The sequence below is a fragment of the Microcaecilia unicolor genome, chromosome 14 (genome assembly GCF_901765095.1).
Source record: "Microcaecilia unicolor chromosome 14, aMicUni1.1, whole genome shotgun sequence".
Classification (NCBI taxonomy): Eukaryota; Metazoa; Chordata; class Amphibia; order Gymnophiona; family Siphonopidae; genus Microcaecilia; species Microcaecilia unicolor.
The window spans coordinates 34672094-34690934 of record NC_044044.1 but is presented as its reverse complement, the minus strand read 5'-3'; the positions used below and the strand labels follow the sequence as shown (position 1 = coordinate 34690934).

At 43.6% G+C, this 18841-nt stretch overlaps 1 protein-coding gene across 2 annotated transcripts in view; it reads left to right on the top strand.

The window, feature by feature from the left end:
* COPS7A (COP9 signalosome subunit 7A) overlaps positions 1–18170 on the top strand; it is a 46779-nt gene extending 28609 nt beyond the window's left edge. Inside the window, exons 1-8 of one of the 2 annotated variants that reach the window (XM_030188367.1) lie at positions 7720–7795; positions 10112–10302; positions 11699–11774; positions 14543–14631; positions 14737–14939; positions 16656–16761; positions 17244–17386; positions 17807–18170. In XM_030188367.1, coding sequence (XP_030044227.1) covers positions 10141–10302; positions 11699–11774; positions 14543–14631; positions 14737–14939; positions 16656–16761; positions 17244–17386; positions 17807–17846 — 819 coding nt within the window. In that variant the 5' untranslated portion in view covers positions 7720–7795; positions 10112–10140 and the 3' untranslated portion in view covers positions 17847–18170. Of the gene's footprint in view, positions 1–7719; positions 7796–10111; positions 10303–11698; positions 11775–14542; positions 14632–14736; positions 14940–16655; positions 16762–17243; positions 17387–17806 lie in introns of those variants that run through there. The other variant, XM_030188368.1, reaches the window with a different exon arrangement.
* Positions 18171–18841: the final 671 nt, after the last annotated feature.

Below are 18841 nucleotides of genomic sequence, written 5' to 3'. Positions count from 1 at the left end.
TTAGTACTGTTTCAGTGCTATGTAGTGGCCGAAATCCTGATTGTGATTCATGTAGTATTGTGAATTTATACATATAATCAGTGAGTTGTTTGGTTACCATGCTTTCCATCAATTTGACTGCCATTGGAATAGAAGCTACCGGGCGGTAGTTAGAAATATCGTTCGTTTTTTTCTTGGTGTCTTTTGGTATTGGGGTGAGTAGGATATTCCCATTATCCTTGGGGGAAGAGACCTTGTTGAAGCATGTAATTTAAGGGGGGCGGCTTTTATCAGGTAGCTGGGGCAGGCATCTAATTTGTATGAACTGAGGCTCTCAGATTTACTGCTAATGCTTGCTGTACTACTTGCATCGTGCCAAAGAGAGCTTCCCTATGGAGATTGTAAGATGTTAAATGTATAGGCTGCCTGTCCAGTTGTGTCACCTTTGTGGTGCTTGATATGGTGCCTGTGTGACTTGATTCTACAATGTCTTTAGCATTTGTCCTGTCTCCTCAGGAGTGCTGGTCTGTCTTGGTCTAGCGCCTGGTAAATGAAGGCTGTGACACCTGAAAGGGCTGTTCCAGTACTGTGCGATTTCCTGAAGCCAGTCTGGCTGGGATGAAGAGTGTTGGGTTTGTCTGTAAAGTTATCTAATTAAGTACAAAGTGTTCTGCTGCGGCCCAGAGGCCGTATCCCCTGTCCAGTTACAGAGCCACAACATTTTGGCTACCTGAGTTGATGGATAAGATAATTTATGCAGGTATCTGCTTTTTGGGAGGAATTTGACCAGTTGGATTGTGTACAATCCAGGGAAACAGGGCTAGTTGCAGTTGTGGGCTCAGTGTTGAGATATTTATCAAAAAGAGATGACGTGATATTGATACTTTTAGACCTCTCTGCAGCTTTATACTTGCCAAGCAGTGTGTTCAAGTATGGATAGAGGGGAGAGTTTTAAAATGGATATCATCTTTTTTTTTCTTTGGAAAACAGATAAATGTATTTATTTATTTATTAGGATTTATTTACCACCTTTTTGAAGGAATTCACTACAGTAAGAGTAGATCAAACATGAGCAATAGGCAATTACAGCGGTAAAAATATTCAAAAACAATACAAAGTATGGCATAGTTATTACTTATAATGTCAACACAATACGTAATAGAACATTATAATTGATAGTGAAGGGTAAGGCAAAGTTAAGAGTGGAAACTAATTGAGAAGCTTCATTATGGTGTAAATGTGGGACTGGAGTCTCTCAGGAATCAGCTCTCTCACCCTTACTGTTTAATATATTCTTACAACCTTTGGGAGAAATGATTAGACAATTGGGTTGGGAATTGCTACATCTATGCTGATTGCTCCTATTAGGGATCCGACTCGGCATAAACTGGGAACAAATTAGTAAGGGTTTGGAAAATATTATACATTGGTTTAAATAGAGTAGTTTGGTTGTAAATACTGACCACACTGAAATTTTAAGGATAAGCAGGGATGAAGAACAGCTGCCACATCTACAGTTGTGTGTGGAGGGAATTAAGGTCTCATCTAATGAAAAAAACAAAAAAAGTGAGGGACCTTGCGGTGTGGATTTCTCAGAGGTTTGGTTTTTATCCACACTTTGAATACATGATGAAGTCAGTGTATGGTAAATTGAGGTGGGTTAAGGGCCTAAAATCATATCTGACATTTCAAGCAATGACCTCTGTTATGGTGTCCTCAGTTACAGCTGGTCCAAAATACTGCTGCGAGGGTACTACTGGGTAAATCACGTCAAGAGACAGTCTCTCCTAAGCTGGCAAAAATTACATTGTTATGTTAGATGATTCTTCTATTCTGCAATAACCAATAATATTTCTATGCGGAACACATTAGTCATATGAACAACAGGAACAATACTCCTGGAATTACAGTAGCATATTATTACATAAATATATTAAAGGTATTTTAAGAATAAGTAGGTTTTAATATTCTTGCAGAATATTAAATAATTTGGTATGACTCGAATCGACATTGGTAGTGAGTTCCACACAAAGGCAGCTTGATAATATAAAGAAGAATTAAATATTTTAAACTTTTTAACCAGCTTAGGCAATGGAAAACAAACATTTGCTTACGAGTCTTACTATGAGCACCATTGGAAAGAAGGTTTTTCAGTCAAGGCTAAAATTTAAAATTCTGTTGCTGACCTTTAATTCAGTGAAGCATGAGGGTCCTAAATATCTAAACAGGAAGTTGAAAAATTATGTTCCCAGTTGTCTTTCAAGATCTGGCCAAGAATATCTTATGGAGGTTCCAACAGTTAGACGTGAAAGGGGAATGAATTAGATCAAGGATGTTCCTGTTTGATGGAATTGTTTACCAGGGGAACTTTGTATGGAAGATGATGTGCAGAAATTTAAGAAATTGTTAAAAACTTGACTCTTTACCTCCTGATTTAATACCTGGACTAGAAAGTAATTGGGTGTTGGTTCAAGCTGTGGGGAGTAATTCTAGAGCAGGTTGGTTTTATGTTGTTAGTTTTTGAATTTATGATTTTTTTTTCTGTAAACCGCTTAGATCAATCATTTATTTGTATTGTGTAGTGTTGTATAAGATTGTTAATATAAGTACATAAGTAATGCCACACTGGGAAAAAGACCAAGGGTCCATCGAGCCCAGCATCCTGTCCACGACAGCGGCCAATCCAGGCCAAGGGCACCTGGCAAGCTTCCCAAACGTACAAACATTCTATACATGTTATTCCTGGAATTGTGGATTGTTCCCAAGTCCATTTAGTAGCGGTTTATGGACTTGTCCTTTAGGAAACCGTCAAACCCCTTTTTAAACTCTGCCAAGCTAACCGCCTTCACCACGTTCTCTGGCAACGAATTCCAGAGTTTAATTATGCATTGGGTGAATAAACATAAGCAAGTTACACATTTAACTGCCTTTATCCAAGAGGCTCCTATAATAATCCCCAGTGGTACACAAATATCCTCATATTTACACCTGATTCAAGAAAAGTGCAACTATGAGCATGAACTCTAACGCGGGCACATACTTACTTTATAAAATAAATACACAGGTATACAATAGCTCCACCCAAATGCAGACCTCAGGAACATCTCTTAAAAGTACATATGCAGTCATTGACACAGGTACTTACACATGCATATATACACACAATTTGATAAAACCCATTTCCATATGGAGAACCTGTCTCACACACAGAAAACGCTTTAGGAAAATATATTCAAAGTTTTAAAAATTGCAATAACAGCAAATAAAGCTACAGGGCATAGAAAGGTCTTGCATTTACATATTCCAAGGCAGTAAGTGTGGGAAGATACGCTACATGTGCAAGTCCATGCATGCATGAATGTGTAGTAAACTTGAGTGCAATGCAGGAGTCTAGGAGATGCTTTGCAGGCTCCTGATGCCCCTCACTGGACACATGCAAGGCATATAGCAAACTGCGGCTCAAGATGGGAGCTCTCTCCTTAGAGATTTTCAAGGACAAGTCCTGTACTCTTTCTCCAGGCAGCTCCCAAACAATCCCAATACAGGGATTCAATGAGGTCGAAGCCAGCCTAAGGTATTGCCTCCTAGTGCGGTGAGTCTGAGAGGCAAACTGGAAGAAGCAGACACTTCACAGCTCCCACGTGATCCCCTTCCCCCTCCATTTGGTGTCACTCTCCAGCCCAAAACACCAGCCCCAGTCCGGCATTTCCCCCTCATTCTCAAGGCCTGCAGCACCGGTACAGCCTCTCGCCCTCATTCTCAAACTCCCCAGCACTAGTCAAGCCTCCCCCCTCATTCTCAAACTCCCCAGTGCTGGCGCAGCCTCTGCCCCTCATTCTCACTCTCCCCAGTGCTGGTCCAGCCTCTCCCTCTCATTCTCAAGCTCCCCAGCACCAGTCCAGTCTCTCCCCCTCATTCTCAAACTCCACAGGACCAGTCCAGCATCTCCCCCTCATTCTCAAGCTTCCCAGTGCAGCCTCTCCCCCTCATTCTCCCACCTTCCAACTGGCCATTGGTTTTATCCATGACAGGCCCCACCCCTTTTGATGCAACTTCCTGTGTCTGGCAGAGCAGAACCGAGGAGGTTAGATTGAGAACAGGAGACAGCATGACATCAAAAACCCGAAGCCAATTAGGTGGATCTCCCTTTCCCTCTCCTCCACTCAGCCGTCATCCTCATTCACTCAAAACAAAACAAGCAAACCTATGAACTGCTCTATCCACATTGTCATTTTCTTTTTATTGTTGGTAGCATTTTTATTTGATTTCACTTATATTTTCAAACATGCCAGCTTGTGCAGCATATGGATGTACACAAAGGAAGTATTGTTTTCATTGGTTAGAGTAGTAATTAGTTTTAAATTGTAAATCATTGTTTCATTTGGAGGGGCTGGTTATAAGGACTCCCTGTATTCGTGCAGAGATGTGTTCACCTAGTAAAGGGCCACCAAAACAAGACATGATGTTATGAGAATAAGGTGCTTAACAATACGACTTACTATTTTTAAGTACAATTTAAAAAGAAAAAAATATTAGATTGAAATCTGGGAGCATTTAACGTCTTTTTTCCTGTGCCTATATCTAAAGAAAAAGATGGCATGTAGGAACTTGCTTCTTTTGTTTTGTGGAATGCAGTGGTATATTATAAAAATGCACTTGCCTTTTTTTATAACTACTATTTCACAGGGTATATCTAAACCAACCACCTACTAATCCCTCTAAACTGATTATATTAGCCATATTATCATATTTTTTTTTCTTTTTCATTATGTGTTATGTAAATTATTCCACAGACATATCTTCCTTAATTCTTACATAGTAATATGTTACTTTAGAACAAACCTCTTACTCTGTTCATAACTCTGTTCATAACTCTCATCCCCCGTAGTCTCACCTCGCTCATACCCTTACTCACAGAAATATGTATACCATACATAATGCCCTTTTAACCTCCCGCTGTCTCCTTCCAATGCTTCAAGGTTTGGTTCCAGTGTTTATATTCCTTAACAACACTTTGATTGTCTTGTATAACTCTTCACAATGTAATCCATAGCCAAGTTGTAACAAATTGTATTTCCATAATCCTTATCGTATTGTAAGCCACACTGAGCCCGCAAAGAGGTGGGAAAATGTGGGATACAAATGCAATAAATAAACTATATCTTTTGCAATACAATGTAAGCCACATTGAGCCTGCAAATAGGTGGGAAAATGTGGGGTACAAATGTAGCAAATAAATAAATAAAAATAATGAGGGAAGGGCTTCCTTCATGCAGAAGTTCTGTCGAGTCAGTCTAAATGTGCCAACATTGTCCACTTCAGCACAGTATTAGCTGCCATGTTCACAAAGTTAATTATGTTCTGTGGAAAATAAATCTGTTGCTATGTGAATATTCCATTACTGTTTCATTATTGCTACCAAGTATTACATATTAAGGGTTTTTGCTTTAAACTTTGTTTTAATTTGTTTATCCAGTCCTTACATGCTTTGGGTCTTACTGATCTGTACATCTGCTGTCTAGAATTTTGGAAGATGAAAATGAAGTTTTGGATGTATTCTGTAGAAGTTGTTGTTTACTTTTGCAATGTGTGTATGGATGCCTGTTCTGGTGTATGCATGTGATAGTTTAACTGTCTATACTTATGGCTATGATTTCTGAACAAGAGGCATCATTAAAGGAAAGACTTTTAAATGCCCAGTTGGGTATATATGCTAATCTCAACTTTGTTAAATATTTCAGACATATTCATCTACTTTCTCCCATGATATAACTGTCTCACTGTATTTTCAAATGTAAGCTACATTGAACCTGAGTTTGCTTGAGATAATATGGGATATAAATGTAAAAAAAAAACCAAAAAGCAACAACTTTATCCTCTACCTTTTAAGACACTGCCTATCCAGCTGGGTGGTGATGGCACAAGGAAAGCAAGCTTAGTCCAGTGAACACTACCTCAAAATAACCTGCTCCTTAGTTAAGCACTAGTATTACCATATTGAAAATGTGACCATATCATGTCTCTGGTTATGTTCCACTAATAACAACTGGCTTTCTTGAAAGGATTATATTAATTTTGGATGCATGACTAGGGACATAAACATACAGGGGTCCTTTTACCAAGCTGTGGGAAAAAGGGCCCTGCATGAGCAGCGGGGGCCATTTTTCCATGCGCCACAGCCCTTTTTACCGCAGCAGGTAAAAAAGCCCCCAGCACACATGGTCATGCGGTGAGAGAACTCTTACCGTGTGGCCATGCGATGGGGAGCCCTTACCGCCACCCATTGAGGTGGTGATAAAGGCTTCTGTGCTAACCGGGCAGCACATGGGAATGCTGGATTACCGCTGGGTTATCGACACCCAAGCCATTTCCGGGGGGGGGGGGGGGGGTATTTTTCCCATGGAAATGCTGTGTGCTCGGGGCGGGTCTACTGCCAGCGGCCACATTGGTCCAGCGGTAGTTCCAGAAGAGTAAGCAGTAAGCCTGCTTGGGCTTTCTGTCACTCTGTAAAAGAGCCTTACACTTACTCAATATTGCAATTCCTCATGTACAGCCAGAAAACAACCTTTTAGGGTGGATAATGTTTACAATGAGCTCCTTTTATTATTCGCCAGATAGAAGAGATTTTTCAGTTTTGGCACAGTGTAAGTCATCAGAAGAACAAAATATAAGAAAACCAATGGACTGCATTAGGGGTTTATAGCCCATTTAGGTATGTTTAAACAAAAGAGATCTGTATGAAACAAAATATTTATTTTTGACTTATTTTTTATTTATTGCATTTGTACCCCAAATTATCCCACCTTTTTGCAGGCTCAATGTGGCTTAGAGTGTTGTTATGATGCAGTCATTACATGATCTTAAATACAGTCGTTAATAAGCTGAAAGTAGGTGATTTAGATGCAAGGTGCTAGGTAAGGTGTTGTGAGAGGTGTATTTGATGCACCTGAGTAGTTTGAGGAATGATTTATTAAGGATGTCTTTAATAGGCTTTGTTGAAAAGATGTGTTTTCAAAGATTTGCGAAAGCTGGTTAGATTGTCCATATTCTTCAGGGCCATGGGTAATGCGTTCCAGATATGTGTGCTTTTATACGCAAAAGTAGTAGCATATGACTTATAAAACCACTTGCCCTTGAAACATGTTCAAAACAGAGTAATCCATTTGTGTATCAAAATGTAAGCTGTAAAACAGATGGAGATGTGATTCCAAGTGTCCCGGAGAGTTTAATTTTACTTCCATTTAATTTCCGTATATTCCATCATCTTTTTAACACCAAGATTCCCAAGGCAGATTATGAACACATCAGGACCAGGATATCCTAACAGAAATTTGGCCATATGTATTGTAGAACAGGTTAAAATGAGCACAAAATACTACTATTTAACATTTCTAGAGCGCTACAAAGTGTAACTGCTGTTTCTACCAGCTACAATAATTTTTGAAGCTGTTTTTGAGCGATATTCAATTTTTATTCCATGATATTTACATGTGCATATGGGAAGCTGTCAAATAAGCAAAAAAAAAAAAAAATCTTTAGTCCTTCATCTATAGGCATTGCCTAGCCAACAGTCCGTTTATTTGTAATAATCGTTTTGCCATTGTTTTGGGTGAACTAAAATGGCGGCAAGCTCCGCCTACTGGCTTCAGCCCATATAATGGACTAGATAGGCTCGTGCCATGATGCCGCTTCCTGTTCTCAATCTAACTTTGGGGTGAACGCGGCCGCGGAAAGGAAGTTGCGTCAGAGGGGGCGGAGCGCAGGAGGAGGAAATCGGCGGGGCCGGTGTTGGGGGTCCTCCGGCATGAGTTTAAGGGTAGGATGAGGGAGGGGAGTTTTGAGGGGTTTGTGCTGGCCGCCCCCCCCCGGTGGTGTGTGGAGAGAGGGCGCTGCGTGTGAGTGTGAGACAGTGACGTGCGAGTCACTTGTGTGTCTGTAGGGCCGAGCTGTGACGCACTGTTGGGGGTGGGGTGTGTGGAGTGGACTTAGAGTGGGGTAAGAGGGTTGCCAAGTAGATGAAGAGTCACCCAACAGTGTTGATCCAGTACTGGGTTTACCCCATTGCATGCAGGGACTTGTGGTTCTGACTTCCCTGTTGGCTTTCGGGCTACAAGTCCCTGCATGCATTGGAGTAAGCAAATAACAGAAAAAAAACACAAGGAGCCTTCAAGTTGGGGGCATCTCAGCTTGACTTTATTGAGCAGACCCGACACGGTCCATGTTTTGCCTAAAAGCGCCTGCGTCAGGGGCCTATAGATGATATGTTTCCAAGGATATCAATCATCCACTCATACATGTTGTTTTGAAATAGACAATTGTACATAGTTGAAAGACACCAAACAGGCAATTCAGGAACAGATATGATTCTCAAAACTAAAGTTTCCTGCACTGATCTTAAACTGCTGTGTATTGACAAACCCAGGACTGGATTTTCTACTTAGATTGTAAGCTCTTTTGAGCAGGGACTGGCTCTTTGTATCAGGTGTTCAGCGCTGCGTGCGTCTGGTAGCGCTATACAAATGCTAATAATAATAATAATTGACTTTGTCAGTCGAATCTGGATCTAGTTGGCAACCCCAAGTAGAGTAGAGTGGAATGGAGGTATGGTGAGGGGGATGGTTATTTTGCAGTAAAACAGAGACGTATTTTGGGGAGGGGGGGGGGGGGCTCCCAAACAATAAAATAACTGAGCTGGTGGAGATTACCAAGCCCCACCAGCTGGAAGAGGTGCTCAGGCGGCCAGAACATTTTACATTTGTTTGATACACTGCTTATCTTGAGAAAATTTAAACAGTTTACAGTTGTGTAAAATACAGGGTAGTATAAAAATTAACCAGACACATTAAAGTAGAGGAATAAACAAGCATTACAAAGTTCAGAGGAGAAATCCCAGAGCGAGTTTGTTATGGTGCTGGTCAGATTCTGGTTCTGGTCTGAGGACAGAATCCCCCAGACTTTGATTTTCTCTCTCTGCTCTTTGGGAAATGCATTTCTGCTTTGGGTCTGGCTTACGGGGGGTTCTGGTTCAGTTTTTGTCTGTATATGGTGAAGGTCTGTGTTCTGTGTATGACAGGTGTCATATTCTAGGAGGTGTATCGCAGTGTTAATGGTAGTGTTACATTTTCCTGGCAGTTAGTGCTGTTATGGTGTGGCAGGTTTTCTCCATAGGTACTGAGTGTATTTTTGTACTAAATTCAGGAAATTTTAATGGCCTGACGGTTTGTACATATGTTGCCAAAGTAATACAGGGAGGATCTGGTAATAAAGGATATGGATCTCTGACAGTTGTGGTCTCTGGCTGCTGTTCCAAGGTTTTGTGTTTTGTTTTGTTTTTTGTCTGTTTTAAATGTTTTAATTTTTTTATTTTTTTATTATCTTGTTTTGTTCCTGTATGTATTTATTCTTGAATGTATTTGTTATGTTGGACTACTTGTTTTAAGTTAACCCTTTAGTGTCCAATGTTCCCATCAATCTGTTCCCATATGGCTTATTACGGGAACATTGGACACTAAAGGGTTTAAGGTAGAAATGTATCAAGATAGCTGTACGTATAGTCAAACAATTGAAATTATTAGGACTAAAACTCAAGTCACTTAGCGGTACAGATGCTTGAAAGAGAGAACACATGTGTGGGAATGTTGTTTAGTTACTGTTGGGTTGTTGGTTTAATCATGAATTGACAATAAATAGAAGAGGTGGACAGACTAGATGGATCATGCAGGTCTTTAACTGCCACGTGATGTAGCCAGACAACTAATTTAGGATGGATCTGGCCAAAATTTCATCTCCTTTCCCCCTCTCCCAAACTAAAAACAGAAATACCTGAGCTGGTGGGATCCCCAAGTGCCTTCAGCCAAAGTCCTTCTTCAGGCTGGAGCACTTGCAACCTGGGCAGGCAGCATCAGTGTCCCTGAGCCGCTGCCATCGCTGGCCCTCACACATGCAAAAACTGAGTGTGAGCAGCTCAGGGACACTGCCACTACCTCACTTGCAAATGTCCTGGCGGGGTTTGGAGATTCCAGCCAGCCACACATGGCTATGCCACTGCTATCACTATGTGCTGTGTTGCTATGTAAATAAATGTATAGTTTATGTATTTATATGGTATCCCTCATTCTCTCTCTGGGATCAGGATTGGCCACGGATGTGTGACCCTATGCCATGGTGATGGATCTAAAGGTGACCAATCAGAATCAAGAGCAGTTTCTGCTCCTGGCCAAGGCTGCGAAAGGGGCAGCCCTGGCAGCTCTCATATCCCAGGTTCTGGAGGCCCCAGGGGTTTATGTCTTTGGAGAGTTACTGGATATGCCCAGTGTGAAAGAGGTGAGCACAGGAAACTCATGGAAATGTATGTCTGCATTGCATGTGCTGCCTTTCCCCTCTTTTTAGAAAAGATGTAAACAGAATGGAGTCAGTCCAGAGGGCGGTTACTAATAGTAGAATAGGACGCCTCTGCACACCGCCAAGGACACTAAGGTCCTCTCAGGGACTATCACTAACCACACCCTCTCCAAAAGACATTGCACGATTTGATACCCACAAGTGAGCCTTCTCCGGAGTAGCCCCCACACTCTGGAATGCACTGCCTGAAAGGCTCTGCTTAACACAAGACTCTCTCTACTTCAGGAAGCAGGTGAAGGCTTGGCTCTTCATCCAGACCTTTAACGGAAGAAGTAACTAACTTGTTAGTCTCACTCACACAAGGATTGACTCAGGCTGCATATACTGCAGCAGGACATGTTTATCCACTCCTACCCTAGCTGAGATAACATTTAACGCACCTTTCTTTAAATTATTCACCTTACTTTCTAACTCTTTTTACTCTCGTACCTATCTATATGTTCCATCTTTGCTTATACCCTTTACTGTCAATTAAAATGTTCTATTACGTATTGAGTTCACATTGTAAGTCGTAACTATTCTATACTTTGTACTGTTATAAGAATATTTTTACTGCTGTAATTGCCTATTGCTCATGTTTGATCTATTCTTACTGTACACCGCCTTGAGTGAATTCCTTCAAAAAGGCAGTAAATAAATCCTAAGAAATGAATAAAGCGTATGGGGACAGACTTGAAGATCTCTCTGTATGTACTTTGGAAGAAAAGTGGGAGAGGGGAGATATGGTATCAACATTTAAATACCTATGTGGCATAAATACACAGCAGGCAAATCCTCTGGAATGAGGGGCTTAGGATAAAGGAGAAAGGGGATAGACTCCGAAGTAACCTGAGGAAATACTTCTTCACAGAAAGGGTGATGAATTTGTGGAAGTGGTGGAGACAGGAGACGAAAACTGTATCTGAATTGGGACAGGATCTGTAATGGAGTGACAGGGAGAGTAGATGGCACAGGTGGGCAGACTGGATGGGCCATGCCCTTTATCTGCTGCCATTTTTCTCTGTTTCTGTGAGCACAGGAGATCATGGGAACTCTGTGCATGTGCTGCTTTCTGTCTATCTGTCTGTCTTTTGTCTCTGTCTCCCTCTTTTCTGATTACATCTCTCTGACTGTCTTGGGTGGGGAGTTTCTGCTCACTCTAGGTGTCCTAGATCCACATTAAAGAAACTTTCTTGACCTGACAGTTTTGTCTGTATTGTTCCTATCAGATATTTGCAGTAACCATGCTATTCAGACATACAGAATGTCAGAATTCTGAGTGATGTCTTTCCCCATCTGCTGTTTAATTAAACCTGTTTTCTCTCTTGGTTTTGCCTAGTTGGCGAGTGGTGATCACGCCTCCATCTACCGTCTGCTCAATGTTTTTGCTTATGGAACCTATGCCGATTACCTGGGTACGTGCTGTACATCTGATTACGTGTGTTAATATCTCGCCTTCCTGTTCATCCAGAATGAATGGGTTATGCCCTCAGCCAGCAGATGGAGACAGAGAACAAAGACTTGTTTGCCATGCCTTTGTAGGGCACTATGCAGCCCATTGCTCTTTAGTATTCTCTGTGTCCAGCGACGGTGTCAGGCATAGGAGCCAGCTGTCTGGTTTGTGTTTGGCACCCGTAACAGTCATACTGTGCAGTTGAGGACTGCATCTGGTGGCTTTAGTTTCTGGGCCCAGTCGAAGAATTGGTCACGCATTTGAGCCCAGGCAGTCAGAGAGGGGTAACCAGGGTACTGCTGGTGCTGGCTGCTCACTTGGGGGCTACATGGAGGAATCCAGATCCCTCCCCTGTCACCTGGTGGACTGAAAAAAAAAATTTTTTTTTTGCTTTCTCTTTTCATAGCCTCTCCTTCTACCAGCCTTCACTTTAAAATGTAAAAAGAACCCCCCAAAAACAAAAAGTTACTTTCTGTGAGGGGCAGACAGGAAGACTTTCCGAGTGCTGTGATGGAACGGAGACCAACAGGTCAGGAGGGAACTTTGCATTCCTGTTACTGAGGCCTGAAGTCAGTGTGGTCAGCGCTGAAGCTAGTGTCAGGCACAGTGGGAAGAACGAAGCCATAAGGGAGAGAATGATTATAGAAGTACCGTCAAAGTGTGGCAGAAGCTGAGGTAGGAGTAGTGCAAAAACCACCCACTCCTGTCTTTTCATCAGGGCTGTGGGAGAGACTGCAGAGAGGCAGTCAGTAAAAGGAAGCTGAGATAGTGGATTCTTCTCCGAAGCACATGGTGAGGCAGAAAGTGCAGGAGAGCTGATTATTTGTTCTGCTTCTAGTTGCAATTTATGTCTCCTCCCCATCACTCCTCCAGAAAGAGCGCTGGCAGAGGCGGCTGTTCCCCCATAGTGATTGTGGGGGGAGGGGGGTCAGCAGACAGTGGTGGTTGTTTTTTTTTTTATTCAAGGGAAGCATTACTGCATGAATATATTCTCCTAATGCACAAGTCCTTTTTAATGCAGCAGGTCAGAGGGTCCTTGCCAGGAGCACGTGCAGGTCAAGAAGCCTCGACTTGAGGCACAGTTGTGGTCTGTGTGATTGAGTGTGACCAGTCTGGTGGACAGAGGGACTTCACTGGTGAACCTCTTAGAAGGCGAGCTTCCCATTGGAGAGAATGATGACCTTTTGGTGGTTCAACTCTTTCAGAGAGAGGAGTTGCTGGTCATGATTATACAGGTGCCAGAAGCGCAGAGATTTTGGAGTTGTCATTGCAGGAAGCAAGAGCTCCATTAGATCTTATCTTGGAGGGGACCATCAGACAATTTGAGCCCTTATCTTGGCAGAGTGGGATGTTCCAGTGGCAGGTATGAGGCATGAGTGAGCTTTACCCATTGTGTCTGGAAGAGGAGGAGAAGCTTGTAAAGTTGAGGCCTAGGACAACAACCTTTGCTGTGGAAGAAAGAACAGTGCTACAGATGGTTCCAGCTTGCTTTTCTTAAAGTTGATAACCTTCTCAGTACATCATGTATCTGGGAGCTTGGTTCAATACCTGGAAAGGGAAAGTCTTGCTGTCCAAGCTCCAGAACCAGGTTTGGAAGGCTCTTGGCAAGAAAGGGACTTTACGCCTGGGATTCTATGCAGGTTCTTGGCTCCATGGCAGTTGCTTTTGAGCCATTGGTTGGCACAGTCAGTAAAGAAGCCCATGTCCATGGACCTACATTGGTGAAGACCAGTCTACGATACTGGCAGAATCTCATAATGTGTTGGCAGGTGCAAATTTAGGGCTCCATTCAACTAGAGGCATGGTGATTTCTTGGGCAGAGTCTCCAGCGGTGTCCCTTGTAAAGAAGACCAGGTTTTAGCCCTACAAATCTCTTCATCTTCCTCTAAGCATATAGGCTGGATGTTGTTAGCCAGGGAAGACTCAGCCTTTGAAGTAGGCGTGATTAGAGCAGAGCAGAGTTTGTAGGTTCCCACCCATTGTAAGAGATGCTTTGTTACAGCTCATTAGATCTGGTCTAGTTTGGTGGAAATAATTTGGACTTGCCTACTCATTCTCTTTCTTTGCATCCTACCAGACCACTGTCCTGCCTTACTGTTATTTACCTGTGTTGTACAAAAGATTGTGTAGACATAATTTGCTTTGTAGTTGTAGAATTACCAGGGAGATTCTTGGGTGACCAGTTGTTTATAGATTTAGAACCCCTGGATACCACCCCCCCCTCCGCTTTCCGTATGAGGTCTATGTGTAGTTGTTTTTCATTTGCTTTGTTACAGAGATACTAAAGAACAAGTGGCTGCATGATGCCCTACAGAGTCCCAAATTTGTCTTCCTTTGTCTCCACCTATGCAAATGCCTCACCCTCTGCCCTTCTGACTGCCTGGGTAAATGCCACATCTTCCACCCTCTGCCCCGCTGACTCCCTTTTTGGGTGTCAGTTGCTGGGTGTTGGAATATAGTGCAATGCCTGTATTTGAAGCACAGTCTCTCTTTCTATCTTCTTGACTTACTATAATTCTGTTTCTTATTTGGTTTGGGGGTGGTCTGTTATTCGCCTGTAAACTGTTTTGACCTGGATGCCAGAATAAGTGATATGGTAAACCCTGATAATAAACCCAGACATGCCTCAGTCTCCATCCCTGGTCCTGCGGATCACCTGGTATGTTCCCCCTCCCTCCTCTGCCTGACTTGGTTAAGCTCTTGTCTTTCTCTGTCTCTCCTGATGTGCAGCTGGTTCCTCCAGCCTCCCTCCACTCAGCCAGGCTCAGAAGAACAAGCTCAGGCATCTCTCCATAGTCTCACTGGCAGCCAAGATCAAGGTGAGTGGCATCGTTCTGTGTTTTTCTTTCGTCTTATTCCTTCTCTCTCTAAGTCATTCACATTGTTCTTCCCTGTCGTTTCCCTTCCCCCTGTCCTGCCTGCAGTGCATTCCTTATGCTGTTCTTTTGGAGGAGCTGCGACTGAAAAACGTTCGCCAGCTGGAGGATCTCATCATCGAGGCCATCTATGCGGATGTGGTTCGTGGCACATTGGACCAGCGGAACCAGAGACTGGAGGTTGATCACAGCATTGGGCGAGACATTCGTCGCACAGACCTGGGAGCAATTGCTCACACACTACAAGAGTGGTGAGCATCCGCGTATCACTGGGGTCGGCACTCACGCTGAGGGTTGTAGAATCGGAGGCAGACGGGGCTAATGGGAATCTTGGAAGACCATCAAGAGTCGGAGAAAGATGGGGCTGGGAGGAATTTCAGAAGGTCATCTAGATTCAGAGAACAATGTGACCAGGAGGCCCCTCAGGAGATCACTAGAGTGAGAGAAAGATGAGGCTGGGTGGGATCTTAGGAAATCATCTAGAGTTGGAGGAAGATAGGCTTGGAGAAAACTGTGTTGATGACTGGCTGAATAAGACAGTTGTACGACTCCCTCAAGGCACATATGCTGCTAGACCGAATTGAAACCTTTTGCTCCAGCCCTCATCCTGGCTATTGAAGTGTATTATTAGAAGCCTCAGTCTTTAGAAAATGACAGCAGAAAAAGAACATTTGGCCTATCCATCCCTTCTTAACTAAACTCCATAATTCTGTCCTTTCTGTGAGACAGCTGGTACTTATCCTATGCTTTCTTGAATTCAGATACTGTCTTTATCTTTCTGCCTCCCTGCTATGAAATATTTTCTTCTCCTGCCAGCAGTGTTGACTTTTCCTAGGTAGGGTTGTTGCTGTTTCACTGCTGCCAGATAGTGCTGTTGTGGTATGGCAGGTGCTGAGTGTGTTTTTGTATTAAATTCAGGAAACACTTTTGGCCTGATTTGTAGCAATGTTGCCTTCTCCTAATTCATAAATGGATTAAAAAATATGTAATTGTATTTCTCGCTCTCTTTCTGGGCTCAGGACTGGCCTCAAATATGTGATCCTTTGCCACGGAGAGGGGTCTCCTCGGTCAGGAGCAGGTTTTGTCTGTATGGGGCAAAGCAGACGTTTCCCTGGATTTACGATGTAAAATCTAGGCACTCGCGGAGTGATCCTAGATTCAGGCACTTTCTGTTATAGGATATTAGTGTAACAGGTAAAATATGCACCTAGGTGTGAGCGCGAGCTGGAGAGCTGGTGTAAGTGTGAAAAATACCTGCCACGTGAGATGTGTTTTTACAGAGTAGCACTTAAATGGATTTTCGGCATTCACGTGTCATTAATCATTTACACGTGTGTTAGCGTTACAGACTGACCCTTGCACACACACACACACACATTCAGAGCGTAATGGCTGATTTGAGCTCCAGAACAATGAAATCCGCTGAACCGGTTATGCGAGGAAACAATAAGCTCATCTTTCAGGTGATGTGGAGGAAGTGTTTAATGTTTTCTGCATGTGAAATATTATATTCTGGGTTTTGTGTGGGTTCGATGTGAACCGAGAGCGTAAGTGACTCTGTAGCAACCACTGTGCAGTCTCCCTCCCTGTGATAGCTGTTCGGCTTGATTTTTTTCCAGCTATGGTGTAGACCAGGAGGCCCTGGGTTATTTATAAGACTCCCCGAATGCATAGAATAAGGGTTAATAAAAACAAACACATACTTTAGATAACCTCTTTATTGCATTACCTTAATACACTTTTTACTACTTTCAGAAGCCCCTCCCCCTCAGGACTGAATAATCTTTATTTAAGTGTACTAATATAAAGTCCGATCTAGGGAAGGATATACTCGGGCATTTTCTCTTCCCTTCTTTCTTTCTCTTTCTTCTCAGTTTCCTTCTTGTCTTTCCCTCCAGACTCTGTGACATGGCGGTTGCATTTGTCTCTCCCTATCTTGTATTGATTCTCTGTCTCTCCTCTGCCAGGTGCTCGGGCTGTGAAACAATGCTTTCTGGGATTGAAGAGCAGATCAGTCGAGCCAACCAGCAGAAGGAGCAGCAGCTGAGCATCAACCAACAGATTGAGAGCGAGGTAAAGTTGCTAGAATGTGTAATATTTACATCATATGAAGGTATTGAGAACAGGGTTTACATATGCAGCCCCAGCTCCAAACCCCACTACTGCCATGATCTCTCACTGTGTGACCTTCAGCACAGAGTAATTCAGAGCTGTGACACCTGCAGACACAACTCCCAATCCCACCTCTGCCACCATCTCTTACTGTGTGACCTTCAGCATGGAGTCACTCAGGAGCTGTGACTCCTGCAGACATGACTCCCAATCTCACAACTGCCACCATCTCTTACAGTGTGACCTTCAGCATGGAGTCACTCGAGCTGTGACACCTGCAGCCCCGATTCCCAATCCCACTGCTACCACCATCTCTCACTGTGTGACCTTCAGCATGGAGTCATTCAGAGCTGTGACACCCGCAGTGAAGATCCAACTCCCAATTCCATCACTATGATAGACTCTCATTCTATGACCTTCAGAAATGCCCTGGTTTCCTGCAGGTAACAAATCTAAAGAAGACAATTAAAGTGACCACAGCAGCTGCTGCGTCCCAGGACCCTGAGCAGCATGCAGCAGAGATGAGAGAGCCCCCAGCTGGGACCAACCAGCGGCAGTCTAACAAGAAGGCATCAAAGGGCAAAGGGTAAGCAGACAACAGCTCTTTCCGTCCCCCATCCTGAGTGAAGTAGGGGGGAGGAGTGGTGACTAGGATTCAGCCCTCCTCCAACCCCAAATGGGAGAGACTTAAGACCCAGACCTTTCTTCAGCACAGTGTCCCATAAGGGTGTAAATGGGGGAATATAATTGTTGGTTCCTGAATCCAATGATTCCTATAACTCAGCAGGTCAGAACAAGTGGAGGTGTAGTTTTAGGAAGTCAGGAAGAGAACCGATGAGCAGCGGGGAAGGAAGTGAGGACAGGCTGTAGGATGAGGGGGAAGAGAGGGTGAGATATGAGGAAAGAGGGGAGAGGTGGGTGTGAAGGAGGGAAGGAAAGAGGAGAGAGTAGGGGGAAGAAAGGAGAGAGCTGCATGGTTACTTCTGGTTCTCTTGCTTTGTTTCAGGCTTCGTGGCAGTGGGAAGATGTGGTCAAAGTCCAGCTAAGGTGTTAAGAAGAGGGGGAGGCAAATAAGAGACTGTGAGAGAAACAACTGGACCCCGGTGCTGCAGTCTCTGTGCCTCACCCTGCCTCAGTCTCTCCTCCCTCACTGCATGTTTTTCACTCCACGCCTTACCTTTCCCCCAAATCCCCTCCTGTAGTCTCCCACTAATCCCTAAGCCATACAGTTGAGCAAGACGCCTTGGGAAGAAGCTGAATCCTGAAGTACTCTCCACAGTGGTCTCTGCCTTTCTTCTGCTGTGCATTGGTGTGGTGGTGCTCAAATTAATATTAATATGCATAGAAATAAACAGAGTGGATTACGTTTAGCACACTTGTCAGGTGCTTCTTTTGATCCGTTGTTTGATTTTAGTAGTGAATGGTGTAAAGATAGTGCTCTCACCCCTTGAGAGTGCCTGCTGACCTGGCCAGACGCTTGAAGCACCTGAAAAGAGACCTTGGAGCAGAGAAAACTGTATATAGAGACCCTAAAGCTAGCAACAGAGCTCAAATTGCTGGAACGAGACTGGGAAATGAAGCAACTGTATTGCAACCCTCCAGTTACGCAGGCAGCATCAACTACTAGAAAAAGAGAGAGAGAGCAAACTCAGGAGACAAGCGGCTTTGTGTATCTCAGGCTCTGTCGTTACATATGCGCTGTTGTGTGTGAGGGAGAACATTGTGTAACCACCTCACTCTCTCTCATATTCAAGATTATTTCTTGACCTGACCATTTGTCCATGTTGGTATCAACATAACCTAAAGTGAGTATCGGCTGGGGGAGAAAAAGGAGAGAGTGCAGGAGGGGGAAGGGTAAGAGGGGGGGGGGGTTGGGGAAATAATGCAAAGGGCGACAGAAGTGAGACTTCATGGTGGGGGGGGGCAGGATAGAGTACAAAGGGGGACAGAGAAGTGAAGACGGGAGGGGGAGGGGAGAATGCAAGGGGTGAGTGCATGGTGGGGGTGGAGAAAAAGTACAAAGGGGGATAGAAGTGAAGAT